At 37.2% G+C, this 27,991-nt stretch overlaps 2 protein-coding genes across 10 annotated transcripts in view; one reads left to right on the top strand and one right to left on the bottom strand.

Moving 5' to 3' along the window:
• Positions 1–27,919, top strand: GLRX2 (glutaredoxin 2). 6 transcript variants are annotated; one of them, XM_064370915.1, is made up of 5 exons: positions 160–314; positions 4,671–4,734; positions 7,805–7,981; positions 8,808–8,919; positions 25,647–25,795. In XM_064370915.1, exons 2-5 carry the CDS (start codon positions 4,672–4,674, stop codon positions 25,757–25,759), a joined length of 465 nt encoding a protein of 154 aa, XP_064226985.1. In that variant the 5' UTR covers positions 160–314; position 4,671; the 3' UTR covers positions 25,760–25,795. The 6 variants fall into 6 exon arrangements, with proteins under 6 accessions (XP_021523755.1, XP_064226985.1, XP_021523754.2 ...); XM_064370916.1 differs by lacking the exons at positions 160–314; positions 25,647–25,795 and adding exons at positions 776–874; positions 26,571–27,919; XM_012444718.3 differs by lacking the exon at positions 160–314 and adding an exon at positions 776–874.
• RO60 (Ro60, Y RNA binding protein) overlaps positions 13,407–27,991 on the bottom strand; it is a 31,243-nt gene continuing 16,658 nt past the window's right edge. For all 4 annotated transcript variants that reach the window (XM_012444552.3, XM_012444549.2, XM_012444550.2 and 1 more), the window contains exons 6-9: positions 23,622–23,738; positions 22,860–22,973; positions 22,155–22,301; positions 13,407–20,238 (exon numbers count right to left, since the gene is read on the bottom strand). In XM_012444552.3, the coding sequence (XP_012299975.1) occupies positions 20,086–20,238; positions 22,155–22,301; positions 22,860–22,973; positions 23,622–23,738 (531 nt within the window). In that variant the 3' untranslated portion in view covers positions 13,407–20,085. The remainder of the gene's footprint in view (positions 20,239–22,154; positions 22,302–22,859; positions 22,974–23,621; positions 23,739–27,991) is intronic.

Genomic DNA, 27,991 nt, shown 5'->3' with positions numbered 1-27,991 from the left:
AACACTGGATTTTTTTCTTTTAATTATGGGCGTAAGCCCCAATAATTTATGTTGGGTCTGGACCAATGGCCTAATTTTAAGAGGATATATTTGGGCGCTTATTTCATCCACACAAAACTTGTCTAACAGGAAGTTGGAAACATCTCAGACACCACTTCGCTTCTGTTTTAGAGTCATGCTTCTCCTTGTCCGTTTCCCCAGCACGTGGGCAGCCATCCTCATGCCCCGCTTCCACGCGCCCGGGAGCCTCTCGGAGCGTCCTCAAGCACAAAAGAAGCCGTAGGCGGGGCCTGGGTGAGCTCGGAGGTGGGCAGGTGAGCCGCCGGCCCCTCACGTAGGTTTACCCGTGGGCGGGACTCGCTGGAATCCGCGCTCCAGGGCCGCCCTGGAAGGGCGCGCTCGGCTGCGTCGGGGTGACCAGCGGCGGCGCGGGCAGCCCGCGGGGGAGGGACGGGGCTGGGCCGGAGGGCGGGTCCCTGGGCCGGAGGGCGGGTCCCCGGTCCGCGGTGTCGGGTCCCCAGGCGCGCCGCGGCTCCGGGATCTGACCATGTTCCTGCGCCGAGCGGCGCTGGCTGGGACGCGGCTGGTTCGGACCAGGAGCGGCCGGGCTGGCTGGCTTGACGGGGCGGCGGGAGCGGCGGCCTCTGGGTACGGGCCCGGGGGCGGGAGCGGCCGGCGTGGCGCGCGGGCGTCGCGGGGGAAGCGGTGGGCGAGGCGGGCTAGCGCGTGGGCCCGAGTCCTGAGACGCGGGGGCGCCGGAGCGACGCGGAGGGAAGGGCGCCCTCGGCGGCCGTGTGGCTTCCGGAGCCGGTGACTCTCGCGGTGAAGATGCGTGGATCGCGTTTGCTGAGACCGTCCCCCTGTGAATTGCTGGGTAAAATGCAGACGCGCCTATCCCTAGAATTTCACTTAAAAAGCCAGTGATTCTTCAAGTGTGTCCAGATACTGCCCTGGACACAGGAGAAACCCGACAGTTTCCCGGGGTTGTTCCATTCCGAGGGGCCCCGCAGGCGTGTTTGCTGAACTCGGCCACCCTCCTGCCGGAAGCCCAGGCGGCGGTCCAGCTGCGCGGCCGCGGCCTTTAGGACAGGGCTGCGGCTGAGGGGGCTGAGGGGGCTGAGGGGCTGCGGCTGAGGGGGCTGAGGGGGCTGCGGCTGAGGGGCTGCGGCTGAGGGTGCTACCGCCCCCGGCGAGGCCGGGGATGCTGATCTCCTGACGCCTCCTTCTTTGGAATATCCGCGGCCTCGGGACCCGCAGTGGAAGGGACCCGCGGCTGTGCTGCCCACGCCCGCGCGGCGAGTTCCCGACTGTCCTGCCGGGTCGCGCCTGGCCGGAAAGTCTCTCTTCCTGTCTACTTGATCTGGAAACTCTACCAGTTTTGCAAGGTTAACTTTCCCGACCCAGCTAGAGAGCCCTCCTGAAGGCAGTAATCACAGATTAAGTATTTGACAGCTCTTTGAGGCCCCGCAGTGTGTTCTTTCTGCGTATCCCTGGGGGATAGCACTTGGCCTGCTTAGCGGATAGTGGGCACTTCGTAAATGTGGCATGCCTAGGTCTTCATCCGTGTGGAAAGGAAATGTTTATTGTGCACTTACTTCCTCCGTGCTTGTTTTCATAGTTCTTGACGGTTTTTACCAAGGTCAACTAGAAATTGAAGGGAAAGGGTGCCTTCCAGAACCTCTTTTAATTGGCAGGGCAGGGTGTAATATTTCAGAATGCACCGCCTACCTCCTCTCACTACGCAAGAAAACATTCTCTTGTGTTCTGTTGGAGCTCCTGCTTCAGTAGTAAATGCTGTAGTAGCTGGTGTGGGTATGACATTTTAAGTGCTGGACCTGAGATTAAAAAGGACTTGTTTTCTTAGTTGCTAAACCAAATACAGCTTGCTGATTTATTCCACCCTGCTCCTCCTCAGGTCTAGTCCAGCGCTGCCTAACCTTTTCTGATTTAGGCTTCAGGAATTCAACTTCCTTTTATCTTAAAAGCTTCACCCTCCTCTCAAGTTGGCTGCTGTCTCCTAGCTCGCTCTCCTAACCCCTTCCTGAGTTAAGCCCAAAGGGCTTTTCTTTGATGGCGGGGTATGGGGATGTGCTTTAAAGGATTCCTTGCTAATCTATTGGGAAGCAAGGAATAATAGATTGTAAACATTGTGTAGGTTATGATGTTTAGTTCCTGTCTCTCTTCTGTGCTATAACTGAACACACTGATGTTTGTTGTAGCCTCCTCACTCTAACGGTGCAGATATCATAATAGTTCCCCCTTACCCGCGGTGGACACGTTCCAAGACCTCAGTGGATGCCTAAAACCCTATACATGCCATTTTTCCTATACATACATGCCTGTGATAAAGTTTAATTTATAAATTAGGCAAAGTAAGAGCTTAACAACAATAATGAAAGAACAATCATTTAAATAACAAAATACTCTTTCAAGGAATCCCTTGCTGAATCTTCTCATAGGCCCAGTGCTTTTTGGCATAACACATTGCTGTCTGTTGGAACACGTTTTCTGTTTTTGTCCCCACAAATTTAATACCTTTTCTGTCTCAACTAAGCACTTACACACTGGCTGTAACTTGCAGTTTGAGGTGTGCCATACATCAAAACTACCATGAATTTCTTTTTACTTCGTTCCAATTGCGCTGATAGAAGATCCATCTTACCATAGATCTCAGCAAGCTCAGCATGTGATAGTTTTTTCTTAAGTGGAGAACTTCTCATCTTTTCACTCAAAGGAAGCACTTTAGGGCTTCTCTTTGACATATCAGAATTGCTAGCTAGCATCACTGCTGTAGGGCTTTGAGGCCATTACTTATTTATTTATTTTCAAGACGGAGTTTCAGTCTTCTTGGGGCTATTAAGTAAAGTAAGGGTTATTTGAACACAAGCATCACCACGCTGTGGCAGTCGATCTGGTCACCAAGACAGCTGCTGACTAAAGGGTGGGGAGCTTATACAGTCCATATGCTGGACAGTGGGAGGATTCGCACCCTGGCTGGGAGGAAGCTAGATGGCTCAAGATTTTATCATGCTACTTAGAACTTAAAACTTACGAACCGTTTTCTTCTGGAATTTTCCATGTAATATTTTTGGACCACAGCTGACCATGGATAACTGAAACGGTGGATGAGGGTGGATACTACATAGGGCAGCTGTTATCCAAGGATGAGATGTACTGGAAAAAGCTATTTAGAGTGGATTCACTTAAAACAAGACTAATATTTCAGGCCAGGCACAGTGGCTCACTTCAGTAATCCCAGCACTTTGGGAGGCTGACATAAGTGGATCATCTGAGGTTAGGAGTTCGAGACCAGCCTGGCCAGCATGATGAAATCCCATCTCTACTAAAAATACAAAAATATAGCCGGGTGTGGTGGTATACGCCTATAGTCCCAGCTTCTCGGGAGTCTGGGGCAGGAGAATTGCTTGAACCTGTGAAGTGGAGGTTGCAGTGAACCGATATCATGCCACTGCACTCCAGGCTGGGTGACAGAGCAAGACTCCATCTCAAAAAAAAAAAAGGCTAATAGTTCACGCTATCCAATTTAAAAAGTTTTGCTTGGGACCTTTGCAAAAATTAAACATTATAAAAAGTAGCTTACTTTTATATTTAAGAACATTTAAATTTTAAATGCACCCCCAGTGAATGCAGTATTGATTTGAAGGCAGAATATTTGAGTTTTATAACATAATCATAAGGATAATAGTTATTTAAATATTTGAAGTTTCAAAAATTCTACTCTTTTATTCTTCAGATATTTGAGTAATTCTCTTTTGAAGCATCAATTATATCTCATAATCTTGTTGTAAAATTTGTAATTTTACTCGGCAGTTTGAATCATGGTCTTTGATACTGTTCCAACCGTGCAATAGGGTCTGGTTGACCAAGAAAGATGAGTGAATGGAGAAGGAAAGATTCCAGCGATAAACAGATTTGATGATGATAAACTGGTTGAGTTTTTTTTTTTTAAGTGATTATTTTTCCTGACAATGAATGCTTCCTTTTACATTCTTTTTACAAGTTCCCAACAGCTAGTTTTCAGATAATAAATAGAGATAATGAAAGCTCATGTATTCAGGAAATAGTAATAGTAATGTCAAGCGCTGTTGAGCATTTACTGTGTGGAAGGCACTGTTCTGCTTTCTGCATATGAATTCATTTAATCTGCACAAAATCCTTTGATAGGTGCAAGTGATTATTGTTTCTGCTTTGCAGACTAGGAAATTTGGAGTTATGGCCCATTGTGGTTGACATACCCTAGCTTCCTTAAAAATCTTTGCAGGTTCCTTGCTTCATGGAGTGTTCATAGAGTTTGCGCATGTTTTATTAAAAAAGTAGAAACTATAATTTTAACCTCAGGTCATAGGGTGTAGGATGGAATATTTGAAATTTGCTGGTCATAAATAACAGTGTGTCAAGCTTTAAACACAGTAAATATGATTTTATCAAATAATTAAAGGCATTGGGAAGCTAGTTAGATAAGCACACAGGTCTTTTTGGTTTTAGAGAAACAAATACTTTGTAAATTTACATTTTGTATTGATAAGTAAATTTTTTTTTCTATTTTGTAAGTTTGGCTATATTTGTGTATAAGATTTTTTCACATAGAACTCATGATAAATTATCTTTAATGTTTAATAAACTACATTGTCCTTTTAAATTCCTTTTAGGATGGAGAGCAACACATCCTCATCTTTGGAGAATTTAGCAACGGCACCTGTGAACCAGATCCAAGTGAGTGATGCGGGAGATGATGGAAAACTTTTCTCTGTGGAAAAATAATTGTCCCTTACATATTTAATATGCTTATTCAATATCCAAGCTTGAGATAGTTCAGCAAATGAATTAAGAAATTAATATTTATTTTAAAATCTGCTGTGAAAATTATCCCTGTGGCTAAGAAGTCGTAGATAGATCATTTTGGTAATTAAAATGTGTGAGGTTTATTCTTAATGAAGTCTCTGCTGCCTCTAAGTTGGATAATGCGGTTGGCTGCTCCTTTTCATCATACCCACCTGAGGTCCAGTGCTGATACCAGTCAAGCTGCCCTTAGCTAGGGATCCTATTTGATTTCGGCCTGGGTTAACAGTTCTCTTTGTTAGTACAGAAGCAAGTTAGTATCCAATAGTTATTTTATAAACCATCCTCTCAGGGATACTGTATACTTTTCTTTTCCTCTTTCTTTTACTGAGAAGCTTTGTTAATTCTTCCTTAGAAAATCTCTTACATGCATGTTTTTCTTCCCTTGCAGACTACAAGATATACCCATTTTTTCCTCTCTTGCTTACCACCCACTACCACCACAAACAAAAAATCTCTGCCTTTAGTTGATTTGTCTAAACTCCTAGCTGTTGACTATAACATTAATGCTCAAACCCTATTGTGAAGGAATTGCTTTTTTTTTTTTTTTTGAGGCGGATCTTGCTCTGTCGCCCAGGCGGGCATGCAGTGGCGCAATCTCAGCTCACTGCAACCTCCGCCTCCTGGGTTCGAGCAATTCTCCTGCCTCAGCTTCCCTAGTAGCTGGGATTACAGGTGCCCACCACCACACGCAACTAATTTTTGTATTTTAGTAGAGACAGGGTTTCACCATATTGGCCAGGCTGGTCTCAAACTCTTGACCACAAGCAAATTACCTGCCTTGGCCTCCCAAAGTGCTGGGAATACAGGCATGAGCCACCGTGCTTGGCCTGAATTGCCTCCTTTAAAGTAAAAATCCAACATTATGGAATATATAGTAAGGGCGAGCTTAAGAAAAATTGGGAAGAGGGTTCTAGAAACCCTAACACTGTCATCTTTAGTTTCAGCTCACTTTGGAATCTCTTCATCAGTGTCTAATATATGTAAGAGCCCTCAAAGCTCGTCTCTCCCTACACGATGGTGTCAATGTGTTTGTAACATGAGGCCGTGTGGTGGAGGGAAGAGCACTGGCTTTGGTGCTATGACAAGGCTGGGTCAAATCCCAGTATCGCGAACCACTCAGCCTTAGTTTTGTCCTCCATAAGATGAATTCGTTAATACATCTCTGGTATGGCAGGCCCTTCCTGGGATGAACTTTGATATTAAATACTATGAGTAAACACGAGGGAAGCATAAAAATAGACCAATTTGCAGATAGCTGGGCTAAAACACAGGACCCTTCTGACACCCAAGGGTGGTAGAACTCCTGAAGCATAGTCCTTATACTTTCTGGCTTTTGGCCTTCATCAGGTGCTGCTCACTACCCACCACAAAAGAACACCCTCGACAGGCTGGCACAGTGGCTCATGTCTGTAATCCCAGGACTTTGGAAGGCCAAGGCAGGTGGATTACTTGAGCCTAGGAGTTCAACACCAGCTTGGGCAACATGGTAAAACCCTGTCTCTACAAAAAAATCCAGGTGTGGTGACACGTCTATAGTCCCACACACTTGGCAGGCTGAGGCGGGAACATCACCTCAGCTTGGGAGTTTAAGGCTCCAGTGAGCTGAGATTGCACGACTGCGCTCTAGCCTTGGTGACAGAGTGAGACTCTGTCTCAAAAAAAATACCAAAAACCTAGACAAATGTCTGGGTGCTATATCTATCCATTCAAAATCTTCGAAGGACCCAGGCATTCATATGTTTAGAAACAAAAAGGAAAACTTCACAGGCTATGTGGATCCACAGCAGAGTCTCAGAACCATTGTGGTAGAGGCCTGGAGAGTGGTTTCCAAACCAGGCTAATACAATCATTATCCAGAGTAGTTTTTAAAAAATACAGTTTTCAACCTGTATCTCAACCTCATTGAATTAGCATTTCTGGAAGTAGCTTTTCCTGAAATAACAGTACAAGAATACCTTATCAATGGAATAATGATAGCTTTTGTACTATAAAGTTATATAGGAAGGGATAGAAGCAGAGGGGTAAGCCTTATATTTTAAAAAGAAATCATATACCATTCCTTACCATTGATAGAAGGTAAGGAGTTAACTCCTGAATACCTGCTGAATATTTGAAAAGAAGTACAATGTTTTGGGGTTTTTTTTTTTTTTGAGACAGAGTCTATCCACTTAATTGTTCCCCAGGCTGGAGTGCAGTGGTGCGATCTTGACTCACTGCAACTTCCACCTCCCTGGTTCAAGCGATTCTCCTGCCTCAGCCTCCCGAGTAGCTGAGATTACAGGCATGCACCACCATGCCCGGCTACTTTTGTGTTTTTAGTAGAGATTGAGTTTCATCATTTTGGCCAGGCTGGTCTCGAACTCCTGACCTCAAGTGATCTGCCTGCCTCAGCCTCCCACAGTGCTGGGATTACAGGTATGAGCCACTGTACCCCACTGAAAAAGGAGTATAATGGAGTTTAAGTATCTAGACTGTAGAGCCAGATTTGCCTGGGTCTGATCTCAGCTCTTCCACGTATTAGCTGAGAACCATGAACAAATTGTCGATCTTCCTCTGTACCTCACTGTTGTCATCTGTGAAGTGGGGACAGTAATAGGACCTACCTCAGGATTGTAGTGAGGTTTAAATAATCCAGTGAAGATAAAAGTGTTGAGAATAGTACCTGGCACACAAAAATGTTTGCTGTATATGAATTGGCTATGATTATTATTTAATGTTATTGATCTGTGCCAAGCACTTTTTATTTGTTACATCTTTTATCCTAATAACATTGCTTTAAAATTAAAAATACCCTCAATCTATAGATGAGAAAAAATAGATAATGCTTAGTTTGAGTCCTGAATCATGAGACACCAAATCCATACCCTTTCCATTATATCCTAATTTCTTTCCAAAAGGTAATGTCTAGAATTAAAATGATTTCTTTGTGGTTTTATTTCAGGAAACAATTTCCAATAATTGTGTGGTGATTTTCTCAAAAACATCCTGTTCTTACTGTACAATGGCAAAAAAGCTTTTCCATGACATGAATGTTAACTATAAAGTGGTGGAATTGGACCTGCTTGAATATGGAAACCAGTTTCAAGATGCTCTTTACAAAATGACTGGTGAAAGAACTGTGAGTATATCCTCGGTGGTGCTTTTGCTCTTTAATAGGTTGTGAACTGGATCACCTGGAGCCTAGACCCTTGTGTTAGGAAAATGAGCCAGGGATTCTCTGACGATAGATAAAGCAGCTGAGGATCTAGGAACCAGATTTCTAGAATAGGAAACGGCAGAGTTGATTAATTTTATTTTTATTCTGTATGTGTGTTTTGACTGGGGATGGCGAGTAGTGTTATTTGAGTGCTTGTCTATAGATCTTTGAGTTCCTCTTGTAGCTCTTTGCAAGATAAAAGTATTCTTCCTCCCTTTCCTTGGGCAGTACAAGGTTGGTCTTCAATTACTTTTCTAATAGGAGTGCTTTAGTGTTCCATGTTTTTAGATTCTTGAAATTTGCAGATTTTTCCATAATATGCATAATCAGAAAAATATACAGTGTTGCCACTTTCAGGTTTATGGGAGGAAGTTTATAGTGCACTCTTTCCCTTCAGTAAACAAATATAAGAAATAACAAAATATTATTAGTTTATCTGCTTTAGTTTATCTTTTACATACCATAGTGATTAGGAAGGGTTTTAGAATCAGATTGTCTTGGATTTTAATCCCGGTCTCATTTACCATCACTGGGATTTTGCTCAGGTTCCTCTGCCTCATTTTCCTCCAGAATAGGGCTAAAAACAATAGCTACTTCAAAGGGTAAAGATTTTAAGATTTTATTTGTAAAAGAACTTAGTGTGGTGCCTGGCTTATATAAGCACGCAGAGTTCAAATGTCTACTACGTGAAATGATCTTAGTTCTGATGCTAGAGTGAAGCCTAACTCATCTTTTGTTTGTCCAACAGGTTCCAAGAATATTTGTCAATGGTACCTTTATTGGAGGTGCAACTGACACTCATAGGCTTCATAAAGAAGGAAAATTGCTCCCACTAGTTCATCAGTGTTATTTAAAAAAAAGTAAGAGGAAAGAATTTCAGTGATGTTGATACTAATAAGTTTGCCAGTATTCAGTGTCAGTTATTTAAAGTGATAATGCCCAGGAATGTCTTTTAAATGTTTGAGGATGTTTTAAATATATGCATTGTCTTCCTGAAGAAGATGTAAAAATAATGAACAATAAATTGCAGTGGATACCTCATCTTCCCACGTGCCAATTCTTGAGAAAAAGGGATGTTATTGAAAAAAATGAAAGGTTGGACAAGGAAATAATGTATTTTATTAGGAATTTATGTATGAATTTTACAACCAAGAACTAGAAGGTAAGCATTTGGATTCTTTATTCCCTATTCAGGAATTAACTCTTTATCTTCAATAGCTTTTAAGTGGTCAGGACTAATGTATGATTTCTCTTTAAAACTTAAGGCTTTTGCTGATAGACTTGTGAACTAGGCAGGGTAATAGAAGTATATTAAAATTTTACTGTGGAATGAAATTTATCTTAGAGAAACTACATTACTCATTTAATGACTTAATAGTTCCAGGAAACAAAACTATACCTATGGGCAGAAATTAAAAGGAGACTTCAGCATTGTATGAGGATGAATTTTTGAAACAGTATAGAAATGTGCTTGGGTTGGCAGGGCATGTTTGCTTACGCCTGTAATTCTAGCACTTAGGGAGGCTGAGGCACAAGGATCACCTGAGCCCAGAAGTTCGAGATCAACATGGTCTACATAACAAGACCCCCACATTTACAAAAAAATCAACAGAAATTAGCCTGGTGTAATGGCACGTACCTGGAGTCCTAGCTGCTCAGGAGGCTGAGGCAGGAGGATCTCTGGAGTCCAGAAGTTTGAGGTTACAGTGAGTTAAAATCGAGCCACTGTACTCCAGCCTGGGTGACAGAGCAAGACCTTTTCTCTAAAATAAAAATACACACACACACACACACACACACACACACACACACAGGCAAAACATATATAAATTTTGGAAAGCAGAACTCTCAAGTACATTTCATAGTTTATGAATCTACATAGATGAAATGTACTTGGATTAAATTGTGAAGTGGAGAGTTCTGCTTTCAAGAATTTATGTATATTTTAATATATATTTATATATATATAAATTCTGGAAGGCAGAACTCTCCACCTCAGAATTTAACTCAATGTCCAACAGCCTTTGAACATTTAATGTGTTCAATACTGTTCAATATTGGGAGTACTATTCAAACTCATTTCAGTTCCGCTGAACTTAGCAAACAAGATTTATCCTACAGAAAGTCTTATTTTACAATAATTGTAGATGTTCAGTGCTTCACTAATGAAATCATCTTTCCAGCTTCCTATCAAGAATTTTTTAAGTGCCTACTATACAAAGCATTTTCCTAGTTGATCTCACAGAGTCACATGGGGCAGATTACCAGATGCCGAGAAGAAAAAACCCTTCTTCAGAGGCAGAAGAAAAATTGATTTCAGGAGTGCTTCTGGTTTCTGTCAGGATGGTCCAGAAAATCTGGAACAGTCCTGAAGTATACAGCTGGTGGCTTCCTTGGTCATTTGCCATCAATGATGCTTCTTACCTGGATTTATACTGCCATTAGGAGACCTCTTGATAAATGAGAATTTAGATAAGAATTCCATTTCCATGTGATAATTTAGGTTATAACACTAGAATGGAACAGAGTGGAATATCTTTAGGTCTTTATTTTGCATTATGTCATGAGGAAGTTCTTGCTATGTTGTAAAATCTTTGTTAGATTCAGGCTTTTGGGGATTCTGAAAAGAAATTTGTTACAGAGTTGAAGAAGTCTATTACCTGAGAAAGGTAAAATTGTGTCATAATTGTTCATCATATTTGGTATTAAGGGTAGAGAGAGGTTACTTCAAAAAACAGAAACACTGACCAGTGGCTCAACTGTGAAAAACAGCTTTACCTTTAGCCTTTTTTTTTTTTTTTAAGATACAGTCTCACTCTGTTGCCCAGGCTGGAGCGCAATGGTGTGATCTCAGCTCACTGCAACCTCCACTTCTGGGTACAAGCGATTCTTGTGCCTCAGCCTCCTGAGTAGCTAGGACTACAGGCGAAAGCCACCACATCTGGCTAATTTTTTGTATTTTTAGTTTAGACAGGGTTTTGCCATGTTGGCCAGGCTAATCTCAAACTCCTGAGCTCAGGCAATCTGCCTGCCTCGGACTCCTAAAGTGCTAGTATTACAGGCATGAGCCACTGTGCCTGGCCTGTGAAGAAACATTTTAATCAAGTCTTCCTAGACTAGTGGGACGGAGGGTGAGAGGCAAGTGGTGGTTGGTTCTTGATTATGTTCAGATCTTGAAAGAATTCAACATCAGGGAAAGAACCTTATCAAAAGCCTCAAAAACTCTAGTGAAGGTAATATATCTGATTTTCACTATGGTTTTATTTAAAATAGAAGAAATAAACCCTTCTAATAATACCTGCCTCTTAGTCTTCTGAACTTACACTCATTGACTAACAAAAGATTTTTACCTTAGTGAGTTTAGCACTGCATCAGAAAGGAAGCAGATCTCGCCTATTTGTTAAACCCTAAGGGATGAAAGAAAATATAAGAAATCTGACCTCTTTGCCATATGGCACATTAAATATCTTAAAAAAAAAAAACCAAAACAATAACAAAAACTTGCCACTCTAAAACGTTTAAAATATTGGACACAATAATAAATTTTTTAAAATGCAAGGCTAAGCAGGTTTTAAAAAAGTACAGGCACACTCCAAGGGGAAAACAAAACCAGGAGCAGAATCCAAGCATGTAGGGAAGCACTGAAGCTAGAAGCTCCCTTACTGATAGTGCGAGTTGTGGAACCCCAATAGCTTTAGTTTTAACTGTATGCAAGGGGTTGGTTACAAAACTGAAGGTTAAGGGAGAAGGAGTTAGATAGGAGACCACAGCATAACACCACTAAATCTTCAGTTAAAAAAAAATTCATAACATACTTTCAGAGCATAGCTGATGATTTGTCAAGACAGACAAGCAAGTGTTCAAATCACTAAAGGTGTAACCATTTGGTAGGTGACTTAACCTCTCAGAGTGTAGGTAATAGCATCTTCCTTTAGGATTTATTTTTTGAGGAATGGAGATAATATATGTAAATCATTCAGAGTGGTTTTTAGTAGACAATACATAATGGCTATTATTAATCACAATGGTTCAGCTATATGGGAGTTTTCTTGTGGATCCATCGGGGTTTTCAAAGATGCCTAATTGTACCCAGCCAAGAATTTAGGAGGCAGGTGAAGCCTCTGGGGCTTCATATTGTCCTGGATATTGATTTCCATTTCTTCTCCCCTTTCCATACCTTACAGCTGGATAAAAGTTAGAGAATAGTGACTAAAAACAACTTGCAATTTTTTTCCTCAGTCTTCATTTTTACGTTTTTTATTTATATATTTTTTTGAGATAGGGTCTTCCTCTGTATCCCGGGGAGTACAGTGGCTCTATCATGGCTCACTGCAGCCTTAAGCTTCTGGTCTGAAGGGATTGGCCTTCTGAATAGCTAGGGCTACAGGCACATGCCACCATGCTCGACTAATTCATTTTAGTTTTTTGTAAATATGGGGGTCTTACTATGTTGCTCAGCAAGACCCCGAACTCCTGGGCTCAAGCAGTCCTCCTGCTTTAGCCTCCTAAAGTGTTAACAATTACAAGTGTAAGCCATAATGCCCAGCCCTTTATTTTATGTTAAGATCTGAAAGATGAACTGTTTACTGGAGTCCATTAATATAAAAAACTGGGCCATTTGTTTTTTCACTTTATCACTAATCAATTTACATTTTAATTGCCAAAATATCTATAATTAAAGATGTTGAAAAAAAGGGATCTTCTATACCTGGATTTTACTGTTTACTAATAAAAAAATTATCATTTGAACGACATCTTTTAACGTCAGGTTTTATTGATGATTTAATATTGTTAAAATGTATTAAAGCTAGTATTTATAAAGAAATGCAATTTGTGATCGATCCTTCTCATACAACTGTTGACTCCATCTTTAAATAGGATACGGTAAAAATCAACCAAATGTCTTGAAGTTTTGGTGGATATGTTCTGATGTAACTTGCTCTCCATTACCTACAGTTCAAATCTTAGAACTTTTCAGAAAATTTTTATGGGAATTGAGAGAAAATTTTCTGCAAATTGGCACTGAAACAATGTTTTTATTTGCATAGTTGACTTTGTGTGTTTGCATGATAACTTTATCAAAGGCAACTTTGAGTAGATTGTTCCACTAAAGAATCCTATTTTAAAACTTAAGAATTTGTGTTTTGATTAAATCTAATCATTTTGTTATAACTTCATATACCTTAAGTAATACATAAAATTAGATACATTAAAAGGTTGATGCTAGTTGTCAAAACTTAAATTTTATCTTGTTCAAATACAAAAGATTACTAAAGGCCTTAGATTTTATAAGGCATATTATAACCTTAAAATTTATATTTCTTGAAAGAAATAGAAAGACACTTACTTAATGTGCATAGAGTTTATTTGGTACATCTATCAATTTTTACAGTAACTGACCAGCAACAGTTCACACAGTGTCCACCTGCACTCCATGTCTAAAATGATTGATTTAGTAGGGTATTTTGCAAGACTAGAAAGGAGAGAAAGTCAAGATTTCACAGTATTGGTGAAAACTGTTTTATCATGAAACAAATGTAATACATTAATATATTCATTCATTCCCTATTAGAAAACAGCAAAATTACATTGTTAGGTATATTATTTACAGTGAAAACTTGGAAGACTTGACAAAGCATCAGTTAGTTTATCAACAGACCTAGGAAGCTCCCTGTCCCCCACTTCAGGGTCCTTTCCTTGCAAATGAAATAAATTTTACATACCTTTAAGCACCAACTTGACAATTTAGTTTTCTTTCAGTTTTATAACATATTCCTGCTTTCAAAGGCAAAGTGAATGTAAAAATGTGAATGTAATTAAACAAATCACTGGCCTGGAAACTTTTTATTGCAATAGTCTTTATGTTTTACTGCTATATTCACTTCTTGGAATGAATTTGCTTATAGGCTTGAAACAAAATATTTGCCTTTTGTCTTGAAAAATCCCCTTAAAAAATTAATCATTTTTGGAACTGTACAACTGCATTTTCATTCGTAGTGTTGTTAAATATGCAACTTGGTCCTTGGAGGTCATGTTATAAAGTCCAGCGTGTTAGATAATTTGTTATACAAAACAATAAAAAACCTTAAACTATCACAAAATATAACTGATGTTAACAGTCATGTATGTGTAACACATCAGTGTACCTAGATTTTCCTGTTAATGGTTGTTTATATTACCAATGTACAATTAGGTTTTAAAACTTAATACTTAAATTTCCATTCACTATGTAAACCTAAAAGCTCTAAAAGACCCTTTGAGTTCTGTACTTTAGAAACATTAGAACACTATTAAGGCATTATTTAAACAGACCCCAAGGAACGTAACTAGTATGCCTGAATTACAGAGCAAGTTATATTTTAAGGCAGTCAGAAGGTTCATTTTTTCACTTTAAGGCTCTTGCATACTTAAGTTTATTCTATGTAGACATTATTCTGTGTAATTTAAATATTCATCAAATAGTTATAGAAATCAAAGCCTTTATATAAAGCAAATGGACAGTTTAGAACTAGATTATAGTACTCTACTCCCCACTGGTTTTTATAAAAGATGATTCTTACATCTCATCCTTTTGGAAATTTCATTATCAGAAGCTGGCAATAAAAGGAAAAACATATAACTCACATACATTACAAAAGTTATGCCCAGTCACACCACACCAAATATAGAGAGTTGATTCAGAGTAACAGTGCAACAAAAATGCTTTTCGTTGATTGTATAAGATTTTAAATCTAATTTAGCTATGTATGGATTCTACATAGTTTACATTACAAATAAAGCCAAGTTTCAATGTTTGTTGATATAATATTCCATCAGTTGTATTTGGTAATCATATGTAAAATTGCAGGGTTTTAATTTCATTCACTGTCCTTACCCACGTATCCATTAAGTGAAACCAGCAGACATATAGCTAATTTACTGTTTCCTTGGTTCAAGCATAGATTCTGATGTCTAAAAGTGCATAAATTTAAACATTTTAAAATGAAAAGTTAAATATCATTTGTGTTCATAAAATTAATATGGTACACAGTATGGCTAAGTAAAATAGAAGCAAAGGGAAAAATCTTTTTAGGATGAGAAAGTTAGCTTTTGTATATTTTTGTTGCATATATAAATTCATTCTCACTGAAAATCATCTTAATTTCTGCAATATAATTTTGTAAGATGTTCTCACTAGTTTGTTTCTTTCTATTACTTTCCAATATAACTTGGTTATTTTCAGGGTTTAAGAAAATGTGCCATTTATTATAATTTTATTCAAACAGTATGCTTAACTACACGATTAGTTTTATACATGAAAAATACTACCTTCGAATTAAATTTTAACTTCATAATTTTCAAAAAAGCAAAAAAAAGTACCAGTTAAAAAAAAGCCCTGTGTGAATATAAGTTATTTATAAGACTTTTTATGCCACAAGCCATGTATCTCCATATGTGCTCAGTGAAATATTTTGACAATGGTCTCTATAATTATGAAATACAAGCATTGAGAAACCTATTTTGTGAAGAAATAATCAGTTAATTATTTTTCTAAGAGTGCTTATATAGTAAGCACTTAAATTTTCAGCATAGCTAGATAACATTTATAATTACAAACAAAGGCTGAATAACTGATCTTAAAGGCCAACAGAATTTCTGCAAACATCTAATATAAAAGTTATACAATATAATTTGATTTGGGGAAGAGACTGAATCAATCTATTTAATATTCCAAGAAGCCTGCCTATTACTAAGTTGAAAAAAAAATGATCTTATACTTGTATGAACCAAAAAACAATCTGCAAAAGGTTCATCCCAAACCTATATGCAGGTGACTTTGCTGTTATCCATTTTATTATCCAGATAGAGAAGGACTAGAGAAAAAGAGGACAGAAATGTAAGAAAGAAATTTTAAAAGAAAAAAAAAGGTAGAAAAGTAATCTTCCAACAAATAAGAGATGAGGAAACAGACATCAAGGAAACACTAAATAAAATCCATACAGTAAATACAATTAATTTCATAGATTAACCTGTCATTTTTTTTTCATATTCTTTCTTGTGCATGTTTACACTGATGCCATATGACATTTCTCCAGAGGGGATATTGCCTTAACAATCACTTCAAACCTGTGGTATGTAAGACTAGAATTTTTCATTTTTGATTACCTACTAACATCATACATACCTAATAGCATCAGTTACCAAGAAATTTGTGGCTACAATAGGTCAAAATGAAAGAGGTCCAACAAAACATTACAATGATTTAGCCTTTAGTTATTGTTTAGGTATAGCTTTACTGTACTTTTAAAGGTGTTTCTCACTTAATTGTAAGACCTTCAAATTTACTCAAGAATTCTACCTTATCTTTCCAAAATAATTTCACAGTTTCTATAAAACCTAGAAAATAAGAAAAAAAAAAAAAAATCCCTGATGAAAAGGGTATTTTACTACTTGTAGGTTTACTGGTTACTTTAAAAGATTAAGAGAATGTTTGTTGACTAGGTGCAGTGGCTTGTGCCTCTAATCCCAGCACTTTAGGAGGCCGAGGCAGGAGGATCCCTTGAGCCCAGGAGTTTGACACCAGCCTGGGCAATGTAGTGAGACATTGTCTCTACAAAAATTAAAAAAAAAAAAAAAAAAAAAAAGCCAGCATGATAGTGCACACTTGTGGTCCTGGCTACTTGGGAGGATCACTTGAGCCCGGGAGGTCAAGGCTGCAGTGAGCCGTGATCATGCCACTCCAGCCTGGGTGACAGAGTGAGAGCTTGTCTCAAAAAAAAAAAAAGTTAACAGCATTTCCTCACTTAGAGTATGAACTTGTTTTTTTTAGATCTATCCAAGAAGATCTTAGACTTGAAATATATTTTTTCTCTTTCTTCAATAGAGAATAATGACTTCTTGGGTTAATACTTTAGCTGTGAAAATTTTCCTTCTAAATTTTTCTACCCCAAACAGGAATGTTTTAAAAAATTATTGGGCCTATTGACCTATTTTTCTAAAACATATCTTTCAAAACACGTATTAACAGGAATGTTTTTAACTAAAAAAAAGAAAAAAGAATTCTAACTTGTATTGCGAGCCCTCTTCCCAGTTTCAATTTTTATATAAATATTAAATCACTGATGTTTATTCTATGATCTAAGCACAGATATGTTACTTTTTAAAGATAAAAAAATCGAATCACTTAGGTTAAATTGGTTGTCTACATTCACACAGTAAGTTAGATAAAAGCAAAGGAGTTTCCAAAGGGTAACACTAAATTCCATTCACTAGCATCTCGCCTTACTAACACTCTCATAAAACAGATAGTAAATAATATAAGTATTAATAAATGGAATTTCCAAGAACTCTCAACTAATAAAGGGTGGGACTATAAGATTAGTTTGTTTTGCTAATTACAACTATATCCTGGAACTATTTACATATTACCTAGGAAATAAAGTTTGTTTATTCTTGTAGGGTTGTTTTTAAAAGCAGTATTTTCCCAAATATTAATTTAACAGTAATCCTAAACGTAGAATTCAGGAAATAAAAAACTTATTTATCACATTAGTACATTTTATTCAAAATTTTTTTCTCTATATATGTAGATATATATAGCAACACAGGTTAATTGGGCTTGAGGATTACTATGAATTACAAAATTATACATGTTCCCATTCTATTTGTCTACTCCTAAAGCAATCATATATATACACTATTTCCTAATAACCAAATAAGGTGAACGTCTTAAAAAATTCTATTTTATCTTTTACTCTTCTGAGACCATGTGTTCCCATGTTGTGGGGAAATAAATTCTGACATAGGAATGAAGAGACCAAGATTTCTAGGTCACAGTACTTCAGAATCACACTCTGTGTTGGACCTCAGCTCTCTAACAAAAATTTAAAAATTAGCTTTTAGGTTTTAAGGTTTCTTTCAGCTCTAATGTGCCATGATGTTAAAAGTTACCTTCTGTGGTAGCTTCTCCTACTTTTTTCTTAAATGTTACCATAGTCCATTTAATTAGACCTACCTAAATACTTCAAAAAGGTCATATCCATCTAGTCTTGTATCCTTGATGGATTTAATATTAACTCAGATATATTTGTCTAAAAGCATTATGGAAATAGTAGGTAATACATTTTTGTGCTATATTTAACTGAAGGTAATACATTTTTGTACTATAACATTTCTATTAGGAATAAAATGATGTTATAATTTTTAAGATCTTGGGTTTAAAAGAATTCAAGAACTATTATATAATTGTTAGATTCTTTAAACTTTAAATTCAATCTGAACATAATATTTTAATATATCAAAAGTAGCTAATATGTTCAGTTCAATGCTTGACAGAGGGTTAAAAACGTGAACAATATCAGAAGCAATGCATATCTGAGTGGGGATGGGGGTGCTATGAGCTTTGCTGACCAAAAATATCTCAGGTAAATCACACTTAAAAACTGCTACCAGTCGCCTTGAAGGAATGGGTACGTATCAGAACCAGCATTAATATATCAAATAAATTTGAAAGGAACATCTTATTCTCAGAGCCCAAATTTCACATAAAACAGAAGAAAATATGTACAGAAATCCTCATACTACTAAAGTCCCCCTGTCCCAAAAAACATAAAACCTCTACCCCCAAGCACCTAAAAGGCTATAATTTACATTAACTACAGTTTAACTTTTCACATAACAGCCTGAAGGATCTTACAAACCCTCAGTAAATCTTAATTAATATTTAGCGAACGAGTATGCAGACAATTTTCACGTGTAATCTATCTTAGACGACCATAATAAAATTATGAGCAAAAATAATGGGATTTCAACAGATTACTTTAATGTTAAACCTCACAATGAAGGATACTTTCTCAAGAAAATAATGCACTTTAATGTAATGAAAAGTTTAATACATACAAATAATGTTGAAAACAAAATTCCTAGTGACTGGTTAGCTGGTAATATGCTACTCAAAAATTGTCTTTCAAACCTAATGGACCTAGATTGCTTTATTATTTCTTTACATTATCAAGAATATTTTGCCACAAAATGAATAATGGGCAGAGAGGCCATGTATACAACTTAAAAATATTGACTATAAAACTAGTTAAAACTAATTTAAACCATTTTTATTTTAAAAATAAGGAAAAAGCTAATCTGGTTATAGTTGAGATTTTAATTGCTATACTTTGTGAATGAGGGAGTTAAGCACTTGAAACATTTTATATTATTTTCACTTAAGATTATAAAAAAAGTGTGAGACTATATCTGGCTATGTTATTATAATTCAGAGGAAAAGCATTATCAAGTCACACCCCTTGCAGCAATAAAATGTAACAAAGCAAAAAAAAAAAAAGCAAACCAAATAGAATTCCTCAGCTAACACAAACTTTAGTCTATTCTTAGGGGTTGCCATGATGTTTCTGATTAATGGTAACATATTCTACAAGTGCAAATAAAATATCAGAAATAAAATATCTTTTTCACTGAATAAGAAAGCTGTTATTTCTGTTACCTTAGAAAACTCTGAATTTGTAAAACTCATTCATAATTTAACCAAATGTCTTAGTTTTTTTTTTTTACCCCCTTTGTATAAAAGTTACAGATGAGTTTCATATTCCATCACAGTTACATGGTCTAGTGCATTTCAGAGTATTTGGACATTATCAAAGCTGTCCTTTCCCAATGAAAACATTTAAGAAAACATTAAGCACTTTGAAACAAGTGACATGATGTGGAATTACATTTTTTGCTCTTACCTCTTTTAAGTACACATGTATTATTTAACAAAGCAAAACTATTTTACAGTTTCTATTAATAAAAAGTTCTCTATTAGATAGAGGAAACTACAGTATCCTGAAGCTATTTCCCCAAGAGCTAGTTTAGAAGATAGACCTTTGGGCCCATATTATTTTTCGTTCTTTTTTTTTTGGAAAGGTAACTTTCCATTAAGCACATACTATACCATCATCATTCATTTCATGAGGATTTGCTGGGAAGTAGCTGTATATTTTTAGTGAGATCACTGATGGCAATGGATCTCTGATTTGTGCTGCTCCTTATGGTTAAATCACATCTAACGTGAAATTTCGAATTACATCCAGAGCTCCAGTATCAAAGCCACACATATCCAACATGCCTCTATCATCTGGGTCTGCAATGGTAAAACCATTTGATGTCATTCCACAAACAATCAATTTAGCTGGAATATCCATTTTCTGTAGAAAAGACCGAAATACATATTAAAAACATATATGTAAGGAAAAGCAAAATACTTCCAAAATCAAAACAGGTTTTTAATTAAAAAGTCATTTTTTTTGGGGGGGGGAGTCAATCTTTTAGGCTAGAATATGTGAGTTTTAAAAGAATGGACAAAAAAAATATGTAAGAATCTGCATGAAATTTCTATTTCTCTCATCAACAACTTTACTTATTCTATAGAGGCTACAGAGTACATTACTGAACAGCCTAGGCACTTTGTACTTAAAAATCTGACAGGGTATTAAGGGTGCCAACATTTGATATGTTGATATTTTAATTGCTATTTTAATTGATATTTTTATCAACATATCAAATGCTGGGACAGAGTGTATGAATATATATAAATACAAGAAATTATCTCTCTGGGATTATCAACTTTTGGCTGATGACTTTGATATGTGCAATATACGCATGTACCACGTAAGAACTTGTCCTCCACAGCTATATTTAAGGTTAAAATAATGGAGTTTTGAGAAAAACCAACTATCACTGAATGTATACTCCGTGAGAAACTACAATGAACTCTTTAAATAATACATCTAACATAATTGTTAAAACATCTCTAAGAGGTAAGTTCTATTAACTTATTATGATGTAGATCAATCAAATAATTTGCTCAGGTCCACACAGAGTAAGAGAAAGACTTAGGACGCACAACCAGACAGTCTTTACACTCTATCCTGGTTGGGCAGTTCCTCATGGCTGTAATCTCAGTGCTTTGGGAGGCCAAGATAGGAGAACTGCTTGAGCCCAGGAGTTCAAGTTACAGTAAGCTACTATGATAGCACCACTGCACTCCAGCCTCAATGATGGAGACCCCATCTCTTAAAAAAAAAAAAATCTATTCCCTCACTTGTAGCTTTCAAACTTAAGCTTGCATCAGAATCCTCTGGAGGGCTTGCTAAAACACAGTCGCAACCTCAGAGTTTCTGATTCAGCAGGTCTCTGATGGGTCCCAGGAATTTGCATTTCTAATAGGGTCACAGGTGATGCTAAGACTGCTAGTAGGGAAACCACACTTTTGAGAACCACTACTCTTCATCAACAAGTTCTATTTCTACTTCTAGTCACACTAGCTATATTTTAAGGGCTCAAAAGTCCCATGTGACTAGTGGCCACCCATATTGAAGAGTTGAAGATTTATGTCATTTCAGAAAGCTCAACTGGAGGATACTGATTAGAACACAGATATATCCATAAAATGTAGAGCATAGATTATAGCCTTAATTTTATGTAATCCTTTTGCAAAACTTATTAACAATAGTTACAATTTTTCAAAGAGCACACTGAATTATTTTAAAAACTTACAGTTAAGGTAAAACAAATATTCTGGTTATTACCAAAAATACTGTCTGCAAAGGATATTCTTAGTAATGTTTAGCAAGGGAAACTGGTTAAAATAAATTATATATGTGTAACCAATACTTATTTTAAGTACTGCTGAGTCTATAACAGACACTGGCTCCTATACAAGATACAGAACTACTTGTAGTAACATTTTTTGAAAAACATAAGTGAATAAGAATCAAGTATGGCCAGGTGTGGTAGCTGATGCTGGTAATCCCAGCACTTTGGGAAGCTGAGGCTGGAGAATCGCTTGAGCCCAGGAGTTTGAGACCAGCCCAGGCAACGTGGTGAAACCCCATCTCTACAAAAATTTAGCTAGATATGATGGCATGCTCCTGTAGTCCCAGCTACTTGGAAAGCTGTGGTGGGAGAATCACTTGAGTCTGGGAGATTGAAGTTGCAGTGAGCTATGACTGAACCACTGCACTCCAGCCTCAGCAACAGAGCGAGGTCCTGTCTCAAAACAAAAACCAACCAAGTATTAAAATATTATTTAGGTGAGGAACCATATTAGAATTTGTTTTACCTTTCGATAGTCCCTCAGAGCAATAGCAGGATGGACACCTCCAGCAAAGGTCTCATTATCAGTGAATACAATGAAGACATCAGCAGGTGTGTTTGTCTTCTGAGCCCAGATCATTGGAAGAGAGCAATCAGTTCCACCTGCTGGGATCTAGCTCAGAACAAAAGCATGAATAATAAATCAATCCTTAAAAATCTAGGCTTTACAGTATCATTTTGTTTAGCACCAATATATACAGCCTTCCCAAAGCCGGCATATATATTTCTGGTTTTTGTGCTTGTCATGAGAAAATTGAGACAAAAAAATTTTGTTCTCACAGATTAATACAATACTTGACATCAAAATAAAATCATTATATATGTTATGTAAACTTAAAAAACACAGCTTCTGGGCCGAGTGCGGTGGCTCACACCTGTAATCCCAGCACTTTGAGAGGCTGAGGCGGGCAGATCACGAGGTCAGATCAAGACCATCCTGGCCAACACGGTGAAACCCCATCTCTACTAAAATACAAAAAATTAGCTAGGCGTGGTGGCGCACACCTGTAGTCCCAGCTACTTGAAAGGCTGAAGCAGAGGAACTGCTTGAACCCAGGAGGCAGAGGCTGCAGTGAGCCGAGATTGCACCACTGTGCTCCAGCCTGGTGAGAGTGAGACTCCATCTCAAAAACAAGAAAAGTAAAAAAAAACCACACACCCAGCTTCTTACCTGACTCATAGCCATTAAGACCTGTTGTAAGGTCATATCTGTAGTCACTGGACATGGTACCATTTCATCTGAAAAAGCAACTACGTAAGAATCTTTTTCTGTTCGTGTGACAACCTGAAAAATTCAATGGCAGTAATTTTCAGCAAATTTGAGGGGAAATACCATATTTTGAATTTTATCCAACTTCATGTTTAAAGAAACACTGAGGTAACTTTTTATCAGTGTGTTTTAGAACTATCCAGTAACAGTAGTACACCTTTCAGAGTACCTTCACAAAACTGGCTTTCACAATTATCCTTTGAAGTAAATACAGTAAATATTATTCTCATTTTATTAGATAAGAAATAAAGGCCCAGTAAAGAAGCTAAATAGTTTGCCTATGATTCATCTGTTTGTTATTCACTGACAGTCAGGATAGAACTAGTCTCTAGGCACTCCTATTAGTTCCCAATCTTTTAAGCTTCATATCACTAAATAAGCATTATCTTTAAAACAATTTTAAGTTCTTTTGTTTTCATTTTAAGCATTATCTACTTCTTTAAAAAACCATTAATATTTAATCTTTTGTTGTCTAAATTAAAACTGTCTATTCTTTAGGCATACTTTTTCAACACACTTAACACTTTGGCTTTACACAAAAATGTGACAAGCTGAAATGACAGAAAAAAGTGAAAACATAATTTTTAATCATTATCCAACTTATAGTTTTGCTCTATAGTAAACATGTTTTTAGAGTGGCAAAATTGTCTTAGGTGTTCTCACCATGCACATTGCTGCAGCAACTGTACTAGCGTTGAGTATACTACCCAAAACTCTTTGGTTCATAGAAGCACTGACATCAACAGCTAGTAAGAAACGTTTTCCAGTTGGTTCAACTGTCTACAGCAAAAACAAAATAAAACAATCATGAAAAGCAATAACAAAAATTATAAGTAGACTAAATTTCTAAATCATATTTACTTGTCATCTTACATTAAAAAGACTCTAAAATAAAAGGCCTTCAGATTTTTGATATACCAATTGACAACTATTTTAAAATGCTCATCTGGTATAGCTGCTATGACTGAAAATTTAAAAATAATAATAAATAAAAATGCTTAGCTTTTAAAGGTAAAACAAAGGAAATAACCTATTCAATAATTTTACTTAAAGAAGTTATCCTATTTTTAAAATCTTTCCTCATTGAAGTATCAGAATTTTTAGTAAGAAATTTTTATTGTGTTAAAATAGAAATAACATTAATTTGACCTTTTTAACCATTTTTACAAATGTACAATTTTAAGTGTACAATTCAGTGGCATTAAGCACGTTCACAATGTTGTGTAACTATCACCTTTATCTATTTCTAGAATGTTTTCATCATCCCAAATAGAACCTTTACCGGTTAAATAATCACTCTCCATTCCCATGTCTCCCCCCTAGCCCCTGGCAACTTCTATTCAATTTTCTGTCTTAAAAATTTGCCTATTGTAGATACCTCATATAATGGAATCCTACAATACTTGTCCTGTTTGTATGGCTTATTTAACATAGTATAATATTTTCAAGGTTTATCCATGGTGTAGCACGTATCAAATTTAATTCTTTTCTAAGGCTAAATAATATTCTATTGTATATACCACATTTTGCTTATCCATCTGCTGATGAACATATGAGTTTTTCATCAAAAGCAGTTGTATTTCTATATACTACCAATGAACAACTCTAAAAAGAAAATTAAGAAAACATTTGTTTACAATAGCATCAAAAAGAATAAAAGAATACATTTAACTCTTGGCTACTGTGAATATTGGTATACAAATATCTGTTTGAATACCTATTTTAAATTTTTTTGGGTATATACCCAGAAATGGAATTGCTGGACGGTATGTTAAATTCTATGTTTAACCTTTTGAGAACTGCCAAACTGTTTCCTAAAGAGGCTGCACTGTTTTACCATTTTACATTCGCCCCAGAAATACATTGGAGTCCCAATTTCTCCACATCTTCCCCAATTCTTGTTTTCTGCTTTTTTTAATATTAGCTATCCAACTAGATGTGAAGTGGTATCATACTGTGGTTTAGATTTGCATTTCTCTGATTATTAATGATGTTTAGAGTATTTTTCATTTTTTTTTTTTTGAGACAGAGTTTTGCTCTTGTTGCCCAGATTGGAGTGCAATGGCACAATCTCGGCTCACTGGAACCTCCGCCTCCTGGATTCAAGAGATTCTCCTGCCTCAGCCTCCTAAGTAGCTGAGATTACAGGTGCCCACCCCACACCCAAATAATTTTTTTGTATTTTTTTTTTGATAGAGATGGGGTTTCACCATGCTGGCTAGGCTGGTCTCGAATTACTGACCTCAGGTGATCCACCCATCTCAGCCTCCCAAAGTGCTGGGAATACAGGCGTGAGCCACTGCACCTGGCCCTTTTCATGTTCTTATTACTCATTTGTGTATCATTAGAAAAATGTCTATTCAAGTACTTTGCCCATTTCTAAACTGGGTTATTTGTACTTTTGCTGAATTTTAGGGGCTTTAAGCATTCTGGATATTAGGCCCTTATCGGATATATGATCTGCAAATATTTTCTCCCATTGTGTAGATTATCTTTTAACTGTCTTAACAGTATCCTTTAATACACAAAAATTTTAAGTTTGATGATGTCCAATTTATTTTTTCTTTTACTGCCTGTGTTTTTGGTGTTTTCTAGGTGTAGCTCTTGAATTTAGGTCACCGATCCACTTTGAACTAATTCTTGTATTTGGTGTAAGATAATAGTCCAACTTTATTCTTTTGTATGTAGATATGCAGTTTTCCCAACACCATTTGTTGAAGATTATCCTTTCCCCATTGAATCATCTTGGCACCCTTACCAAAAGTCAACTGATATCCGAGTGCGGTGGCTCACGTCTATAATCCCAGCACTTTGGAAGGGCAAGGTGGGTGGATCACTTGAGGCAAGTAGTTCAAGACTAGCCTGGCCAACACAGTGAAACCCCATCTCTACTAAAAATAGAATAAATTAGCTGAGTGTGGTGGTGCACGCTGGTAATCCCAGCTACTTGGGAGGCTGAGGCATGATCACTTGAACCCAGGAGGTGGAGGCTGCAGTGAGCTGAGATTGCACCACTGCACTCCAAACTGGGTGGCAGAGTGAGACTCTGTCTCAAAAAAAAAAAAAATAAAGAGTCAACTGAGCATATATGTAAGGTTTCATTTCTGGACTCTCTATGCAGTTTCATTGGTCTATATGTTTATTCTTTTGCCACTGCCACACTGTTTTGATTACTACAGCCTTCTAGTAACTGAAAGCCAGAAGAGTGAGTCCTCCAGCTTTGTTCTTCCTTGTAAGATTGTTCTGGCTATTTCGGGTCACTTGAAATTTCTTAGGAATTTTAGAGTGGGTTTTTCTATTTCTGTAAAACATGCCATTGGGATTTGAAAGGGACTGCATTAAATCTGTAGATTTACTGCTTTGCATAGTATTATCATCTTAGTAACAATATTAAGTCTTCCAATTGATAAACGACAGATGTGTTTCTATTTATTCATAACTTAATTTCTTTTAGCAGTGTCTTGTGGTTCGTAGTGTATAAGTCTTGCAGCTTCTTAAATTTACTCCTGTCTTATTGTAAATGGAAATGTCTTCTTAATTTCTTTTTTTAGATTGTTCATTGCTAGTATATCGAAATACAACTGATATTTTTTTTTTTTTTTTTTTTTTTAGATGGAGTTTCACTCTTGTTACCCAGGCTGGAGTGCAATGGCGCGATCTCGGCTCACTGCAACCTCCGCCTCCTGGGTTCAGGCAATTCTCCTGCCTCAGCCTCTTGAGTAGCTGGGATTACAGGCACGCGCCACCGTGCCCAGCTAATTTTTGTATTTTTAGTAGAGACGGGGTTTCACCATGTTGACCAGGATGGTCTTGATCTCTTGACCTCGTGATCCACCCGCCTCGGCCTCCCAAAGTGCTGGGATTACAGGACAACTGATATTTTTATGTGTTGGTTTTATACCCTAAACTATGCTGAATTCATTTGTTAACTTTAGTAGTTTTGTGTGGATTTCTTTAGGGTTTTCTAAATACAAGATCATGGCATCTGAGAATTTTACTTCTTTCTTTCCAATTGTGATGTCTCTTATTTCATTTTCTTGCCTTATTACTAGAACTTCCAATACTATGCGGAATCAAAGTGGAAAAACTGGGCATCCTTGTGTTTTTCTTGATTTTAGGGAAAACTTTACAATCACTGGCCATTATGACATTAGCTATAAGGTATAAACATTTTTTTTTTTTAATCTCCGGCCTTTATCATGGTGAGGAAGTTCATTTCTACTCCTAGTTTATACAGTGGTTTTATTTTTTATCATGAAGGAATGTTGAAATTTGCCAATGCTTTTTCTGTATCAGTAAGATAATCATGTTGTTTTTGTCATTTAATCCTACTAATGTGATGTATTACATTGATTAGTTTTCATACGTTGTACCATCCTTGCATGCTAGGGATAAGTAACACTTGGTTATGGTGTATAACCCTTTTATTTTGCTGCTGAATTTGGTTGCTAGTATTTTGTTATATAGCAAGATGTTTTAGCTTGTGTCTTTGATGTGAGATTTCCATTACTAAAAACTCATTTTTTAAAATCAAGACTCATGAGCTCTATCTACTAATTAATGGGAAAAACAGAGGACCAAGTCAAAGGACCTGATAGGAATGTAAATTTCTAAAGTTAGTGATACGGGTTGGATTTGTGTCTCCACACAAATCTTATGTTCAACTGTAATCCCCAATGTTGAAGGTGGGACCTGGTGGGAAGTGACTGGATCTTGGGGGCAGTTTCTAATAGTTTAGCACCACAGCCCCACTTCTCCCATGATTGTTAATATGGTTTGGCTATGTCCCCACCCAAATCTCATCTTGAATTGTAGTTCCCATAATCCCCATGTGTGAAGGGTGGGACCAGGACCAGGTAGAAATAATTTAATCACAGGGGCGATTTCCGCTAAACTGTTCTTGTGATAGTGAATGAGTTCTCATGAGATCTGATGGTTTTATAAGGAGCTTTTCCCTCTTTTGCTAGGCATTTCTCTCTACTGACATGTGAAGAAGAACATGTTTGCTTCCCCTTCAGCCATGACTGTAAGTT

The sequence above is a fragment of the Aotus nancymaae genome, unplaced genomic scaffold, assembly GCF_030222135.1.
Source record: "Aotus nancymaae isolate 86718 unplaced genomic scaffold, 86718_ANA_hifiasm-v0.15.2.pri h1tg000108l, whole genome shotgun sequence".
Lineage (NCBI taxonomy): Eukaryota > Metazoa > Chordata > Mammalia > Primates > Aotidae > Aotus > Aotus nancymaae.
This window is presented reverse-complemented; position numbering and strand designations above follow the sequence as displayed.

Excerpts from the sequence above, each read along its gene's own strand:
- GLRX2 (XM_021668079.2), top strand. The coding sequence starts at position 548 with ATGTTCCTGCGCCGAGCGGCGCTGGCTGGGACGCGGCTGGTTCGGACC. Across the intron at positions 649-4,670 it reads GCGGGAGCGGCGGCCTCTGG|GATGGAGAGCAACACATCCT; the intron begins GTACGGGCCCGG and ends AATTCCTTTTAG. Across the intron at positions 4,735-7,804 it reads CACCTGTGAACCAGATCCAA|GAAACAATTTCCAATAATTG; the intron begins GTGAGTGATGCG and ends GTTTTATTTCAG.